General features: G+C 47.3%; 4 protein-coding genes across 5 annotated transcripts; 3 read left to right on the top strand and 1 right to left on the bottom strand.

Annotated features, from left to right (window-relative positions):
* Positions 1-79: 79 nt before the first annotated feature.
* Positions 80-1,867, top strand: LOC117843133 (uncharacterized). The gene has a single exon (XM_034723699.2). It carries the CDS (start codon positions 178-180, stop codon positions 1,549-1,551), a length of 1,374 nt encoding a protein of 457 aa, XP_034579590.1. The 5' UTR covers positions 80-177; the 3' UTR covers positions 1,552-1,867.
* A 1,832-nt stretch (positions 1,868-3,699) lies between these two features.
* On the bottom strand, positions 3,700-6,362 carry LOC117843132 (protein SOSEKI 3). Its single transcript, XM_034723698.2, has 5 exons — positions 6,109-6,362; positions 5,871-6,019; positions 4,702-5,731; positions 4,122-4,412; positions 3,700-4,024 (listed from the first exon to the last, which is right to left on the bottom strand). The coding sequence occupies exons 1-5, from the start codon at positions 6,360-6,362 to the stop codon at positions 3,946-3,948; spliced, it is 1,803 nt and encodes a 600-aa protein (XP_034579589.1). The 3' UTR covers positions 3,700-3,945.
* A 399-nt stretch (positions 6,363-6,761) lies between these two features.
* On the top strand, positions 6,762-12,214 carry LOC117843135 (ACT domain-containing protein ACR10). 2 transcript variants are annotated; one of them, XM_072292133.1, is made up of 7 exons: positions 6,762-6,901; positions 7,318-7,712; positions 7,806-10,043; positions 10,514-10,619; positions 10,902-11,238; positions 11,334-11,618; positions 11,749-12,214. In XM_072292133.1, exons 3-7 carry the CDS (start codon positions 9,641-9,643, stop codon positions 11,887-11,889), a joined length of 1,272 nt encoding a protein of 423 aa, XP_072148234.1. In that variant the 5' UTR covers positions 6,762-6,901; positions 7,318-7,712; positions 7,806-9,640; the 3' UTR covers positions 11,890-12,214. The 2 variants fall into 2 exon arrangements, with proteins under 2 accessions (XP_072148234.1, XP_034579591.1); XM_034723700.2 differs by lacking the exons at positions 6,762-6,901; positions 7,318-7,712 and having other exon boundaries at positions 7,735-10,043.
* A 1,658-nt stretch (positions 12,215-13,872) lies between these two features.
* LOC117846330 (uncharacterized) lies at positions 13,873-16,065 on the top strand. The gene has a single exon (XM_034727474.2). It carries the CDS (start codon positions 14,946-14,948, stop codon positions 15,837-15,839), a length of 894 nt encoding a protein of 297 aa, XP_034583365.1. The 5' UTR covers positions 13,873-14,945; the 3' UTR covers positions 15,840-16,065.

Below are 16,065 nucleotides of genomic sequence, written 5' to 3'. Positions count from 1 at the left end.
TGCCGGTATTTGTGGGCTGGGCCACATGGTCTTTGTTTGGTTGCGGCCCACTTGATGTTCGTTAGAGGGCAGCGCGTGAGAGCATTGAGCAACCAGATCTCGTCGCCGTCGTTGCCTTTCCGGGCGGGGGAAAAGAGAGAGAAATCTCGTCGCCGTCGCGGTGCGTGTGTGGCCGCGATGGACCCGAGCCGCCCGCTGCTGGGGCGCGGCTCCTTCCTCTCCTCCTCCGTCCACGCCGCCACCGCGCTCCTCCTCCTGCTCGTCCTCCTCGCCACGCTCCTCCGCCTCCCCATCTCCATCTCCCCGCGCGCCGCCCCCGCCCTCACCGACCAGAGGCCCCAGGAGCAGGCCTGCAACCCTGCCTCCCCGCTCGACTGCGCCGACCCGCGCCTCTTCCACCTCATGATGCGCAGCGCCATCGACGCCTTCCCGGCCGTCCACTTCGCCCGCTTCGGCCGCCCCGTCCCCGGCGACCCCCCGTCCGCCTCCTGCGACATGGCCTGGCGCGCCCGCTCCGACTCCGACTCCCCCTCCAAGGCCACCACCAAGGACTATCGCCGCTTCGCCATCGCCCGGGATCCCCACACGTGCGCCTACTCCGTCCTCTCCATCGGCGAGTACCACTCCGGCCCCAACGCCCGCAAGCCTCGCCGCGCCGCCACCAACGCCACAATCGCCCCTCCGCCCCCGCCCGCGCTCTCCCGCTCCCAGTTCGCCCAGGGCTCCTACCTCGCCTACCTCGGCGGCGGCGACCGCTGCAAGCCCATGCCGCACTACCTGCGCAGCCTCCTTTGCGCCCTCGCTGAGGCCCGCTACCTCAATCGCACCCTCGTCCTTGATCTCACCCTCTGCCTCGCTGCCTCCTACGCCGCAGCGGGCACGGGAGGAATGCCCGAGGAGGGCAAGCGCCTTGCCTTCTATGTCGACGTCGACCACCTCCACTCCCAGGTCCCCATCATTGAGCAGAGCCAGTTCTGGGCGGACTGGGACAGGTGGGGAGTGCAGGGCCAGCTCCGGGCGCGCCTCGTTGAGGACACGCGGCTCGTACCTGTCAAGTTGTCCAAGGTTAGGGACACCCTCATCATCAGGAAATTCGGGGACGTGGAGCCAGGGAACTACTGGTACAATGTCTGCGACGGTGAGGCCAAGGGCGTGCTCCACCCAATGCGGTGGGCGACACGCTGGGCACCGAGCTTGATGCACATTGTTGATGATATTGTTTCAAGGATGCAACCAGACTTTGATTCAGTCCATATTGATGCCAATGGTGAGGACCTTAGACGGAGGGTTGAGGAAGGTCTTGATGCGGGGCGGCAGGTGTATGTCGCAGGGGAGGGGGTCACCAGTGTGCTGGTGGAGACGCTCAAGGCAAAGCACGCTGTGCATCACCTGGATGAGTTTGAGGACCTGTGGGGGACAGACAGCAAGTGGTTCTTGGAGATGAGGAGGCTCAATGGTGGGGTTCCTGTGGAGTTTGATGGGTACATGCGCGAGGTTGTTGATAGGGAGGTCTTCCTCAGGGGGAAGAAGAAGGCGGAGGTGCTCCGGTGATTTGTTTTTTTCTCCCTAATAGATAAGTTGTTTGTTGATACGTCCTAGATAAGTTGTTGGATATCACAAGGCGTGCTTTTGTCAAGCAAGCCTTGTAAATGTCATTTTGTCTCAATTTAGTACTCAGACTTGTCCGTAGATGTTTGTATTTAGCTAGCCATTATCACTTCCGTGGAAATTTTGGCAACCATCAATGTATATAGTTTTGTACTTCCGGCAGCACTGGTTCCACCCAACTGATCAGTTCCTTAACTAAATTCTGTAACAAGGATTTGTTATACATTATTTTTTACTATTTAGTTCATTTCATAACCTATATACTATGTTTTTTTCCCACAGTGCACTTAAACAAGTGATTATCATGATTGATTCATTTGCATCTGTGTTTTGGCTTTGTGGGTATCTGTTCTTTGAGTTTGAGTGATGCACATGCATAAGTACAGCTGTGAATCCTCTTTCTGAGAACATACATCTTGCTACATATACAGAATATGGAAGTCCTTGGGAGCATTTGCTTGCTAGATAAAGTTATATATGCGCCCTTCTTTATGTACTTTCTATAAAAGCAGGTGCGAACTGTTTTCTAAAAATTATATGCTCCCTTATAATACCTAAGTGATGAGGAAATTGAAATATTTCATTGGGACAATCTGTGGATTTTATTTGCTTGTGAAGAGGTATCTTAGTTCATGCAGGGATTTTGCTGTTTGATTTACCTGCAGGCCGATGCTTATAAGCCGAGAAGCAGAGCAATCTTCTACAATAGTTCAATGCTACATCCTGGTCAAAATAGCTCAATGCTACAACTATCTGCATGTGTTTAAATCTATGGAAATTCTCTTACCAAGAATACCTTTCCAGGTATAAAGTATGTTGCATCATATCTCAGTTTATCACTACTAGTTACCTACTCCATCTGTTTTTACATATATGATGTTTGGGGCAAGCTAATTTGTTCTGATAAGAGTAGATAAGGTAGGGAATAGGCAATTGCATTAGAGCATATATATTCCAGAGTTTATGCTTGTTTGTTTTGATATAGGGTTACAGATATTGGTTCTTCATAATCAATAGGCCATCGTTGCTGTATGACACTGCTAAACATATGATAGCGAACCCTACTTTTTTATGTATATACTTTTGTTCTCTGTGACAGTGTTGCTTGAAAGTTGAGCTTATACTAAACTGACTCAATATGAAATAACTTTTACTGTTGCAGAAATGGGTTTCTGTGGAGTATGTTGAGCTTGATCTGCTTCAAGGAGTTTGGTAATCGAGCAAAACACTTGATTTCATATTTTCATTTGGTGAGCCCTGGACCTTTTCCTATCGGGGCTACTTGTCTGGCCTTTTGCGCCAGGCAGATGTGGAATGGGGGATTCAGGAAGGGAGCCTCACACTACAAGGCACTCTCTAGTACTTGGTCATGCAAAGGAATGTCATGCTGCTAGCTGAATTTATGTGGCCATGCATTTGCAGTTTATCCATGAATGGCGAACCAATCAGAAATCAGTTACAATAGCAACATTGACTGCAAAAACAGTCAGTCACCTGATGAAAGAGATCCCATTGAGATAATGATGTTGGAAGCAAAATGGAACAACACATGAATGGAGCACATGCTGGTGTTTGCTACTTGAGACTTGAGAGCAAGCAATGCGCAGCAGATCTAGAAACAAACAGGTACCAGCAGAGCAGGTACAAGTAAAGCACAGCAGGCTGGAGATTGAAAGCACTTGCATCTACAAGTACCACAACGATGGGATGGATTGCAGCACACGCAGGCATTACTACTGGCTGTACTATAGTATCACCTGACTTTAGTCTGTATGATAGTAGGTGATCCATGAGTCAACCTATTGTGTGGACAAGTCGACTCTGATTTCTGCCTTTGATACAGTAACGCACAGTGCAGGCAAAAGGAATTTGCTTCCCTGCAGGGCCTGTATTGGTTTCAGAGAAGTGCTCAATCCTGTTTCTGACGAAAAAGGAGGCAGTAATCATGTCCAGGGCATGAATTTACTCAGCGATGTGCTGTTTATTTCACCCTTTTCCCTGCCAAACTCCTAGCAGCCACCAACAACTGCTTTGGAGAAGGGACTCTACGAGGGAAATCTTACAGAAGCAGAAGGATAAATAAGAGAAAACTGAAAGAATGCTAACTGTGGTGTCTGTGTAAACATCTTTACCGAAATGAGAGTACAGTGTTATGGTGACAGACAATGGACATTTATTACAATGGTAACTACCCTGAAAGGTACAGAAACCCATCTGCTAATTATTACCCTGATGAGAAATCTGATAGAACCGCACACTTTCAGCTGCTGCCAATAACATTGAACTATCAAGAAAGAAAAAGGGTAGAGGGGGCAAACAAGATGGAAACGGCCTCTGTTACATTGCTTTAGCACTGGCATAAGTTTCTTTGAGTAAGGGCGTACACTGGATTATGACACGAGCTCCAGAAGCAAGCCTGCAATGGTGGAAGCAAGGTTCATTCCTCATAAAAAACAAAGAAAATCGTACACTGCCTTACTGGACAAACTGCAAAGATTGAGAGTATTACTGACCTTTCTTCAATCTTAACCGCTTTCTCTTTTTCATCATGAAATGTTACTACTCTTGTAGATCGTGGTGATGGATCGGTCATTCTTTTGCTCGCACTTCTTGACAAAGTCTTGGATGAAGCTTCATTGCTACATCCTTGTTCACCATTGTTATGTCTGACATCTGTGGTTATGGTTACCAATGTCCCACTTTTGGGTTGCTGACATGGTGCCATTTTGATTGTTTGTGAGATAATTTTGCTTCTGCCCTCCAAATTATCCAAATTCCCTACGGAGGCTTCTTTCTCAGAAACACTGCAACGTATTCTTTCTGTGGTCACAATCTATGCAGAGAACTGTATGCAAAAAGCTAATTGCGTACAGAGAGATCATGGTCAAGGAGACAGTCATTGAAACAGTGATGGGCATGAGGGAATGCTTTTGTTTATAAGACTAACATTGTGCTAATGTGCTAAACCTCAAGCCTGGATATCAGCTAGTGAAGGGGAAGAGTGGGCATAAGTTTCTTGCTTGCATCAGAATATCAGCTAGTTGTTCATCGGAAAGGGTAGTGAAGAACAAGAAAAGGAATCAGGTTACATACCAGTATTGGTCATAAGATGAGGAGTGCTTAATATTTGTTGACATCACTTTGCCTGACTCGCATCCCTTGACTGCAGTTTGGAGCATGCTCCCACTGCAGTTGCTGCAGTCTCCTGAGTCTGAAATTACTCCAACTCCAGCAGCAGTTACAGGATGCATGATGAGCGCGCCAAGGGGAGACAACACTGGAGATGATGGCAGCAGCTCAACATGTTGGCTCAAGTACTGGGGCTTGTGCGTTGATCGCATGAGGCCACAGGCAGGGAGATGCTGCCTTGCAGACATCGTCGACCCACAAGCCATGAGCCGCATCAGCAGGTTGGCAGGGTTCAGCTTTGTGCCTAGTGACTGCACTGCTTCTTTGTCATCATCATCATCCTCTTCCAGGATCCTCTTAGCAGTGGCACCTCTTCTGCCAAGAGCCTCGGCCCTTATGAGGGACTCCAAGGTCCCACTCCTGCTGGTGCTGGAGGAGAAAGATCTTGTCCGTCCTGCTTGCTTATCATCGGCAGGCACAGTTGCCTTGATCAGTATGCTACCGGTACTACAACCAGTATCCTTCTTGTGAAGGTCTCTCCCTGTTGATGTTCCTTGGGTTTGTGTTGCTTCGCCTTGTGCTGTGATTATGGACACTTGCTGCTTGTTGTAAAGCATGAGGCTAGGTGGAGGAGTCGGAGAGCTTGTGCTACCTGAAGTAGAAGGTGCGCTTCCTGCTGATCCTCTTGTTGGCTTAGTAGGAGAGGCGGGGCTGCCTGAAGAGCTTGAACGTGCTGATGCTGCCTTCTCGTCCCTATCCCCAGTGGTGCAAGAAGATGATGGTGATATTGACGACAGCTCTGGCTGTGGCTCTTGGTGCAGAGGTGGAGGTGGTGCTTCAACCTCAACATCAACCTCGATCGTGGGAGGAGATGACAATGATGAATTAGTAGTCCAGCCTTCCCTGGAATGAGTTGGTGCCTCTTCATCAGGAGTTGGCTTGACGCATTGGACCTTTTGGATAATGGTTGTGCCGACATTCGTGTGGTCATGATCTGAAACAACAAATTACAGGATGGGAACATGCAATAGGTAAATTAATCCAGTAAGTAGTGGTTGAAGAAGAGCAACTTGGGCCAAATATGCAAAAAATGAGAGGCCGCAATTGGCTGCCATGCATGACTTATAATATACCTGCAGGTGGTGGTGCAGCTACAAGCGCAGGTGGTGATGAGTGGTGGGGGAGCAAGAGGGAGCCCTTGAGGACATACTCGCTGCCCTGTGTGGGGAGCAACATATCATCCTCCAGCACATCATGCCATACGAATCCGGTTTTGTACCTTCTTCAATATTGCAGTGCATTACATATGTCAGTTGCCAGAAGCAAGCGAGCAAGGAAGCAAACGATCTGGACTTCTGGATGGTCAGTTACCTTTTGCAGGACCAGGAATACATGGCAGCCATGCCCTTCCCTCGCAGCGCGTCCAGCCGGCAGATCACATCCCTGAGGTAGAGTGCTTCGTTTGGGGAGGGGAGGCGCATCTCCATCAGGTGTGGGTGCTCCAGGTGCCGTCCACTGCGGCACAGGTAGTACACCACCGTCATGGACACACCACTTTGGCCTGGGCTGCCACGACGCCTCCTAGGTGCCCTTCCCTCTAGTGTTGCTCCTTCCTCCGAAGACATGGCGGCTTGGACGATCCAAGCAATTTACAAGACTGCAGATGAGACCGATGCAGTCGAAGCGAGTGCTTAGTCACTGCAACAGAAGAGTGCTAGCTAGCTGCAGGGAATGGCAATGAAGCTTCCCTTAGCCTGTGTTGTTTAAAAGAAGCAAGTGGTGAGGAAGAAGCTAGCGAAAGCGATGTGATAGACAGACTGAGGGAGTGGAAGCCTGGAGCAGATACCTACTTATATAAACACGAGAACCAGCACTCAGAGGTTGGCAAATCTTCTCTTGTTGCTGCCTGCCGTTTTTCTGCTTCCTTCTCGTAGAGCTGATTTTGATCTGTTCCCCCTGTCCAGGAAGACGAGAGGCTAGGCTCAGCTTGTATAGTTGTATGAGAGGAGGAGGTACTCGTACTCATTTGGTATATGGGCGGGCTAGCTGTTGTGTTGCTGGTTGCTACCAGCACTCACATGGATCTCACTCGCATCACGGCCTGCTGTCCTGTCCTCAGAGGCACGAGAAGGTAATAACAGGAGGAGCAGTAAAGCAGAGCAAGGTACGCTAGTACAGTACAGCTGGGTTGGTTGGGAGGCTACATTGCATTCGCATTGAGCTGCGCTGTCAGAGACTATATTTACTTACCGGGTGTTGAAAGCAGGCTCAATGCTAGACAGTAGTTTACTCCATACTGGCATCCTCCAATCCATGGTGCGAGTCACAGACGGCTGCTTTGCTGAGCTTACCTGCCTTTGCATCTCACTCCCTCGTGCCCCGCGTAGTCACTTTCTTATTTCTTCCCTACCTTTTCGTTCACATGATATATGATCCAGTTTAGTATATAATATCAATGGGGCCATCTTATTCTCTCTTTTTAAGAAGAATTGACCTAAAATAAAGGAGGAAGTTGCCGCCTTGCCTGGCCTGCATTCCCAAGCTGACACCAGTAACTTGCTCTTCCTTTGCCACTGACAGACACGCAGCTGCGTCCGCGGTGTTGAAGGAAGAAGAGCTGTTGGTGCCAGAGCAATCTGAAGCTGCTGCTGCTGCAGCAGCTATGGCCTTGTCCGACCCCTGCTCTGCGTCCAGGCGTTGGCGGTTGGCGTCAGATTCGGACGAGGTATGAGCTGTGGATCTGTGATGCATATGCATGCCGTGCAAGCAAGACAGGAACCGAACAACCAAACCTGGCAGCATTCATCATATGCTATGTAAGGTTCGGTGGAGCAGCCTGCAGCGTGCAGGTACGCTGGTGCTGCAAATGTGGAAAGGGAATTGCATTGCATCCGTCCGTGAGAATAATTGAATAAAGAGGAGAGCGCCTCGCCCTTGATGTACGACGATCGCACTGTGCACCTACTAGGGTCTAGGTAAGTACGTACGCTTTTCTTGCCTTGCTTAGACTTCACTTTTTTTCTTTTTCTTTAGCCAATGTCATGCATTACTCCTCTCTTCTGATTCAGTACCTTTTTGGGCCTTGGTGGGCCGACCTAATCTGGACGACCACCCAAATGTATGGGCTGCTGCTGTCCTAGCTGGGGAGCGGGAAATGTATCCCTTCACTCTTATTCACTGACTCATTCAGTGAGTTGGCTGCGCTGGTGACACGGATGATGTAGACCCCTTGACTTTGCATGTTTACTAACAGGAACCCCGGTCTCAACTTGCCCACAAGTGCAACTTTGGATCATTGTTATTTGCGGAACTCCCAAACGCCCAAACCCGTTTCCTAATCAATCCGGTCACCATCGACTGCGATTTGGCGTGAGATTTTTCAGGCGCCTGTATACTAGGAGGTGCGAATCAACTTTGGACTCGTTAAAAGCTCAGTCGGCACTTTTAACTTAAGTATATTTTTATTTGATATCACAAAATACATGCTTTCGTCAGTACATCTTTGGGCAACTACGGCTAAAAATTACGTTAGGTTAGCTACCCTAGGTTAGGTTAAAAACGTGGACAAATGGTATGTTTGGATGGAACCCTGAGCTAATTTTGCCTGACACCTGCCTGGAGTGTGTTTGGTTGCAGCCCTCGATATCAGCCTGACGCAGGCAGCTGGTTCCTCCACCAGGCGATCGAAATCGACTGCTTGGGTTGCTGCTTGCGGCTGCCTGAGCTAATAACGGTGATTAGTGTAATGACTACATTAGTTAATTGACCATAGTTACAGGACGCATGTAGAATGCTATTTGTATTGCCTTTTCGTCCTTTTCTTTCTTTTCACTACTAGTTATCGTTTAAACGAATACCGAACGCACAAACATTGTGCAGCTAATTTATCATTGTTTTATAACTTCTTTAGTTTTAACTAGATACTTTGGGGCACCATTTGAAAATTATTAATATTGTTATACACTTATTAATTTATAGAAAATTATTAATTTATAGACTTATAAATTAATTAATATCAATATTTTAATAATAGGGTCATATAAATTATCAAACCAATCACATTAGATGTACTGAAAAAATTACATATACGTGACATAGTCATTCATCGATTAACTTTCTCAGGTTTTCCAGGCTAGGCAGATTCTATCAAAAATTTGCGGACAACTTTCAGGCAGCACTTTTCCTCAAGCAATTCTTCCAAGTTCTACCTAAAGCCCCGTTTGTTTACAGGAATTGGTCCCTATTACATCGATATTTAGATACTAATTAGGAGTATTAAATATAGGTTAATTACAAAACTAATTGCATAAATGAAGACTAATTTGCGAGACGAATCTATTAAGCTTAATTAGTTCATGATTTGACCGTGTGATGCTATAGTAAATATGTGCTAATCATGAATTAATTAGGCTTAATAGATTTGTCTCACGAATTAGTCATGACTTATACAATTAGTTTTATAATTAGTTCACTAATTTGTATCAAACATCCGATATGATCCGAAGTAAAAATTAGTCATAGATCCTAACATCTCTAGGTGACGGAACAGTCTGGAACAGTCGAACAGAGCAAAGTGGAAACGGCTGGTTGGTGCACAAAAGGAAAAAATTTCACCGCCCAACCATTCTCAGCCTTCCATGTGCCTTGTTTACTTGTCCACGACACATCAATCACTTTCTTTTTCTGCCCCCCGAAATTTGTTTGGATTCCTTTTCTCCCCTCTCCCAAATGAAAAGAAGAACAACAAGGATCTTGGGAATCCATCAGCCGAGATTCCGCCCACATCTCTCTCGTTTCCGCCACCGCGGCCTCCGCTGTCTGCCTGTCCCCGCAGCCGCGGCAGCCCACTCAAGATCGCCGCCACTTCTTGTCTTCTTCCGACCGCAATCGGGAGCTGGGCACTATGGGGATACCCAGTGACGAGGTGGTGCAAATCCGCCACGCCGACGCCGCCGGCGACCCCGCCGTCGTCACCGTCAGCTGCCCCGACAAGACGGGCCTCGGCTGCGACCTCTGCCGGGTCGTCCTCCTCTTCGGCCTCAGCGTCGTCAAGGGGGACTTGAGCACGGACGGGCGCTGGTGCTACATCGTGCTCTGGGTGCTGCCGCGGCGGGGCCGGGGGCGGCGGCCCGTGCCGTGGGACCTCCTCAAGGATAGGCTGCTTCAGCTCTGCCCTGTCGCGGCGCCGTTCGGGTTCGACGCCGCCTGCCTCGCGGCCGCTGGCATCCAGGACGCCGCGAACCCCGCGCCGCCACAGCTCTTCTTGCTCAAGCTATACTGCTTCGACCGGATGGGCCTCTTGCATGGTAACACCACCTGCTACCATAGATTCAGTAATGATTTGCCCTGCATAGTTCCGTAGGCTACCTGATTTTTCTGTTCTATGGAAAGTGCTAGCCTAAATTAGTGGGGAAAGTGTTTCCCTCTTCGCCAGTCATCTTATCAGACAACCGAAAATTACGTTGACTGATCTCATTTCTCAAAGACTCAAACATCTTGTGACAAAATTGTCAGTCTCTCATTACCCCATAGCATGCATTTCTTTGCCATTTGATTACTGAATACATAGGACCTTGTGGGGATTCTTTTTTTCTCCCACTGTACAACTATGCAGTAATACTGCTAGATAAGGTAAGGTAAGGTAGCTTCATATCTAGCGATTTGGTTTTTAATGTAACCAAGGACAGCTAGTCCTGAAAGGGATGTTTCATCGGAGATATATGCAGCTAGAAAAGGTCTAATTTGGATCTTCGTATTGGGAATTCTGTGTATACAGATGTGACACGAGTCTTGTGTGAGCTAGAGTTCACGATTCGGAGGGTGAAGGTCTCTACCACCCCTGATGGGAATGTGCTGGACCTTTTCTTCATCACAGATACCAGGTCTCTTATCTCCTAACACATCCTTTTCAGTGCCTTCTAATGATCTTTTTTTTTTGTTTCTTGATTCCAGAAACTATTACTCCATGATAATATGATGAAATCATACATTATATTATTCATCAAGCATCTTTGCTGATATATCAGGAATCGTCCATTCTTTTTTTAACATCATAGTGTGGTGCTGCCTGTTTGTGGTTTATGGTTACTAATTTCCACCTTTTAGAATACTATGAGCTCCATATCTCCTCTAGAAAGTAAACGAACACTCTGGAATGATTTCAGGGAGCTTCTGCACACAAAGAGCAGAAGGGAAGAAGCGTACGACAAACTCGATAGTGTCTTAGGGGACTCCTTGACAAGTCGTGAAATAGATCTTGCCACCGAAGAGATGTTGTCTTGCCTTCAAGCTTGTGCTTCGTTGATGCCTGCTGTAGTGGAACAGATGTTTAACATGGATCTCATAGAGGAGCAGTCAATCAGCACAAGAGGTGGTGATACCATCTCCGTGACAATGGACAACTCTCTAAGCTCTGTGCACACTCTTATTCAGATTCAGTGTGGTGATCGTAAGGGCCTCCTATATGACATCATGAGGACAGTCAAGGACTGCAACATTCAGGTAACTACAATTGATACAAGCCTAATTTCAGTTGTATTTCACCCTCCTACGAAGGAAAATAATGAAGAAGCAAGTTCAATTTTCTTTGGTGTCAGATCTCCTATGGCCGATTCTATGCTAGCCAAAATCGAAGGTGTGATGTGGATTTGTTCGTAGTGCAATCAGATGGAAAGAAGATCCTTGATCTGCAAAGGCAGGGATCCCTGTGTTGTCGCCTAAGGATGGAACTCCTCCGACCACTGCGTGTGGCATTGGTGGACCGGGGTCCTGACACAGAGCTGCTGGTAGCAAACCCCGTTGAGGTCTCTGGCAAGGGTAGGCCGTTGGTGTTCTATGACATCACCCTTGCTCTCAAGAATCTTCAGAAACGAATCTTCTTGGTATGGTACTATATAATGTACAGTATATCCTTGTGCATCTTTAACAATTATTACAATCATAGATGAATATATTTTTTACTGAGATGAGAAGCATCTCGTAACAACTAATGGAGCATCGTGATGTTTGTAGGCTGAGATTGGCAGACACGTTGTGGAAGATAGGGAGTGGGAAGTCTACAGGGTGCACTTTGGTGAGGAGCATGATCTCTCATCTTCACTGCGGAGCAAGATTGTGGATGGAGTCACCAACATGCTGATGGGGAGGGACTGATGACACTGCTGTTGTGCCTCTGAATTCTGAAACGTTATCTTTAGTAATCCTGCAAAAACTAATTTAGGTGTAAGTAAAATTAACCAACTGATCTTTACGTAACTCTAAAATGTAGCTTTTTTTAACAAATCCAGAGACACTGTAGTGATTAAATCCTGGATAACTTGAGTGTACTCTATTTGTTGACTGGGACACAGGGTCCTAAACATACAACAACTTACCAAGCTTCAATTCGCTCGCCATCAGGCCATCACCAATGTGTGTACATACATTGAACCAGGATCAAGTATTCTGTGTGAAAATATAACTTTCTGTGTTAACCATACCTTCATCTTCTTCTCATACACTATTATGTTATGTGGTTATGAGCAATTATCTGGATTGAAGATCAATTTTTAAAGGAGTGAAGCAAAGATATATGAGGTTCAATATTCACAGTGTGGATATGGAGCACTATTTCTTTAGATATATTAGCATCCCAAAAATCATGGAAAGCTCACAAATAATTATAGGGGATCCTTTGAAGTTCGTTTTTAAAAGGCTAAAAGCAGTTGGAAAGGTATACTTCTGTCTTGTGGTAGTCGCCTAGTACTGATAAATTATGTGCTGAGCGCATCCTTGCCATGTATATAATGTCTTTCTTTAAAGTACAAAAATGTATCTTAAAGAGTTAAACTGCTATAGATCATTTTTTTTGGGAAGGTAGTGAGCATCAAGGGGCTCTAGGTATTTTTAACCTAGAATGACTTATTTTTTGGATGGAGGGAGTATTTTTTACCAGAGAATCTAATCAAGTGAAATTAGAAAGATAGTGAAAATTATTTTGTTTTTGATAATAAGGAAACAGTCCTACACTTACACTTATTTTTAATTGTCACGTTTCAAGATTTATTTAGAGAATAATTTAAGTTGCTTTTGGATTATAGCTGCCGCATAGTGTAGCTTGGGAATTGGTTACGGGGATTAGAAGTTAGAACTGAAGTTATGTCTTCAAACAAAATTTGGGCTCAGGATGAGTCAAGGCATGTTTGTTTGATTTGTAGCTTTTGATCTTTTCTGAAAAGTTGTTGCTAGCTTTTTTGCTTCTAAAAAGTTAACACTATCTTCTAGAAGATGTGTTTAGTTTTCTAAGCTCAAAAAGCTTCGAAAAGTTTATAAAACTGAGCTTTTCAGCTTTCCATATAAACTCAGCTTTTCTGAACTTCCAGCTTTTCGGAAGCTACACGAGAAAATCGTTGTTTGTTTGAACTTCTGACTTTTCACGCTGAGAAGCTGTCAAAAAGCTCAAACAAACAGGATCTTGGTATGTTGGTCTATTTAAATGCGTAGAATTCATATTCCCTTTACAAGAAAAAATTATACTTATACATACAGATCATCTGCGGAGGTACATACTGGATCTCCTTTCGATCATAGTTAAAAGAGAGCGGGCAATAATTAAGTGGGTGTCCTGCATGTTGGACACAACAATAATAGATGTGAGGCGTTGCACATGGTTACTACCTTCTGAGTTTATGCCTTTTTTCCCCCAACATTTATGTTGCTATTTGTTGGCATTAACTTATCAGCGAAAAACGCCAGAATCGGTAATAATGAAAAAAAATGAATGTATAACTCATACAGAGACGTAAGACCATTCTTAATGCAATGTTTCATATTTATGTTTCAAGCATACCACATAAACAAGATTGTATCTAATTCAAGGATAAAATAAATTATACAATTCATTGTTTCATACTTTGTTGTTTCCAAGACTACATGCAAGACATTAATATTTTGAAAATAGTGTATACATGGTTTCATCTCCAAGAAACTAGTTTCTTCTCTTACCTCATAAACAGTATGCCCATATTACCACAATTGACTACGTGGCAGCCATAAAACTACCATTGAGAAATGGCCTAGAAGGGCTACGGGCAAGTCAATAATTTTGTCTAAAAATTTAACTTTAATTAAGTGGGTGTAGTATGATATACTACCTTCGTATCACTGTATGTCAAATATTATGATACGATTCTAAGAAAGCTCGATGCACTGTAGTTCGTCGCGGCAGTGAACACGACTGTCCCTACGAAATTGTGGGGCGAACTGCGCAAAACTTCTGACCAGCGTGATTCGAACCGCAAGAGAGAGAAACGCCGACGTATTTATACAAAAATTGCACTTACACGGCAACGGTTTGGAATAAGTTGGCAATATGGTTTACCCTACCGCATCTACCAGTCACAAACGGACCATCTTCCATTCATAGATGGTGGAAAAAAGGCCGGAAACTCATATCAACACAGAACATATCATTTTTTGATGGATTGGTCATATATTTTTTATGGAACATATGAAAGGAAAGAAATCGTAGGACATTTAATCATCGATCGTGAAGGAGGTAGCTTATCTTATAAAGGAATACCACCAGCAACTAAAGTTATCCAAACGGAGTGCAGGTCGAAACCTATGCAATTTTTCTGAGTTGCGAGCATCTTCCTTTTTACTCGTTGTTCTTTTGCTCTCTATTTTTTAGTTAAGTATTAGTTATTCCTTGCATAGTGGGGGGCGGTTGGCCCTGCTAGTTGTATTTTCTTTTTCTTTATGCTTTTCCATCTAATAAAAATTTGGCAAAGCTCTTGCCGTCCGTTCAAAGAGAGAGAGAGAGCCCGCGCGCGCGTGGATCAACGAGTCCTCTGGATTAATTTGAACCTGCTGCTGCCCTTCTCGATCCCTCCCTCTCCCTCCATTCGCCCTGCATACTTATCTTATCGACCTGTCTCAACGAGAGGACCTGTCACCACGGCGACACGAGCGTGCAGTGCAACTGTGTCTGTCTTCCTGTTCCCGGAGCCCCAGGCGGCAGAAGTTACCACGTCGCCCTCTCGCCCTTCCAGGCAGCCGCGTGTCCACCCCCGGCCTGGTGTGAGGCTGTGACGTGTCCCTGCCGTGCCCTGCATAAAGGAGCCTCTTCCCCACCGAGCTGCATGTCTGTCATCGTCGCCACTGTTAGTGTTAGCATTCTCTGTTAGTGTTAGTACCCTCTGCTCTGCGTAGCAGATTTGGTTGGCATCATGGCTCCCAAGCGGCGTAGTAGTGGCAAGGTGGTCGGCTCCGTGGTGAAGACCAAGGTGGTGCAGGAGACCGTGGAGGTCACCACCGCCATTGTCGCCGACGGTGAGCCGGAGCAGCAGCTGGCTCCAGGGGCTCTGGCCCTGGCGCCCCGCACCGGGGAGGTCTCGCGCTCCAAGGTGGTGCACGTCGAGATCACTACTCCGGACAGCGACAACACCACCGGCCGCTCCAGTGCGAAGCAGCAGCCCACCGCCAAGAGAGGCCGTGGTGGCCGGCGCGAGGAGGAGAAGCCGCCGGCTCCTGCTGAAGAAGCCGCACAAGAACCACCACCGCAGAGTCTGGAGACCCAGGAGCCCAACGAGGAGGAGGAGGAGGACGTGGACGTCAGCAAGAAGAGGAGGAAGCCGCCGCCGCAGCAGCGGCGGCGAGATGAGGAGGAGCCGGAGACCCCGCGGGTGGCGTCGGAGAGGAAAACAACAGGAACGAAGACGACGCCGCAGAAGCAGAAGAAGCGGGGCGGTGGAGGCGGCGGCGGCGGCAAGGCGAAGACCGGGCGGCGGAGGCGGCTGGGCGAGGCGAGCCCGGGCGGCGACGCCGGCATGGGCGGCATGGGCGGGTACAAGCGGTACGTGTGGCGGGTGCTGAAGCAGGTGCACCCGGAGCTGGGCGTGTCCGGGCACGCGATGCGGGTGCTGGACATGATGATGGCGGACATGTTCGAGCGCCTGGCGGACGAGGCGGCGCGGCTGTCCAAGGCCGCGGGGAGGGCCACGCTCAGCTCCCGCGAGGTGCAGAGCGCCGTCAGGCTCGTGCTCCCAGGGGAGCTCGGCAGGCACGCCATGTCCGAGGGCACCAAGGCCATCTCAAAGTACATGTCCTACGACGACACCTAGGCCTAGCTAGTAGCTGACATGCATGTTTTAGCTAGTCATGGATGCCCACCGTGCACCGCGCCGTCGCCGGCGCCGCGTCGTACCTAGCAGTCGAGTTGCACGTAGTCTCAAGTGCTTAGTTGGAAGCGTAATACTCCTATGTACGTAGGTGTCTGTACGTACCAGGACCTAGCTACAGGTAGTCGGTTTGTATCAGTACTGTATGTCTCGTCGTTTTAATTAATCT

Source organism: Setaria viridis, chromosome 2 (genome assembly GCF_005286985.2).
Source record: "Setaria viridis chromosome 2, Setaria_viridis_v4.0, whole genome shotgun sequence".
Classification (NCBI taxonomy): domain Eukaryota; kingdom Viridiplantae; phylum Streptophyta; class Magnoliopsida; order Poales; family Poaceae; genus Setaria; species Setaria viridis.
The sequence above is the reverse complement of the archived record's forward strand: the minus strand, read 5'-3'. Positions and strand labels throughout refer to the sequence as shown.

Coding starts and splice junctions, on each gene's coding strand:
- LOC117843135 (XM_072292133.1), top strand. CDS start 9,641: ATGGGGATACCCAGTGACGAGGTGGTGCAAATCCGCCACGCCGACGCC. Junction 10,620..10,901: donor TTCTTCATCACAGATACCAG/GTCTCTTATCTC, acceptor GAATGATTTCAG/GGAGCTTCTGCACACAAAGA. Junction 11,239..11,333: donor TCAAGGACTGCAACATTCAG/GTAACTACAATT, acceptor CTTTGGTGTCAG/ATCTCCTATGGCCGATTCTA.
- LOC117843133 (XM_034723699.2), top strand. CDS start 178: ATGGACCCGAGCCGCCCGCTGCTGGGGCGCGGCTCCTTCCTCTCCTCC.
- LOC117846330 (XM_034727474.2), top strand. CDS start 14,946: ATGGCTCCCAAGCGGCGTAGTAGTGGCAAGGTGGTCGGCTCCGTGGTG.
- LOC117843132 (XM_034723698.2), bottom strand. CDS start 6,362: ATGTCTTCGGAGGAAGGAGCAACACTAGAGGGAAGGGCACCTAGGAGG. Junction 5,732..5,870: donor AGCTGCACCACCACCTGCAG/GTATATTATAAG, acceptor TTGTTGTTTCAG/ATCATGACCACACGAATGTC. Junction 4,025..4,121: donor GCGGTTAAGATTGAAGAAAG/GTCAGTAATACT, acceptor CCACCATTGCAG/GCTTGCTTCTGGAGCTCGTG.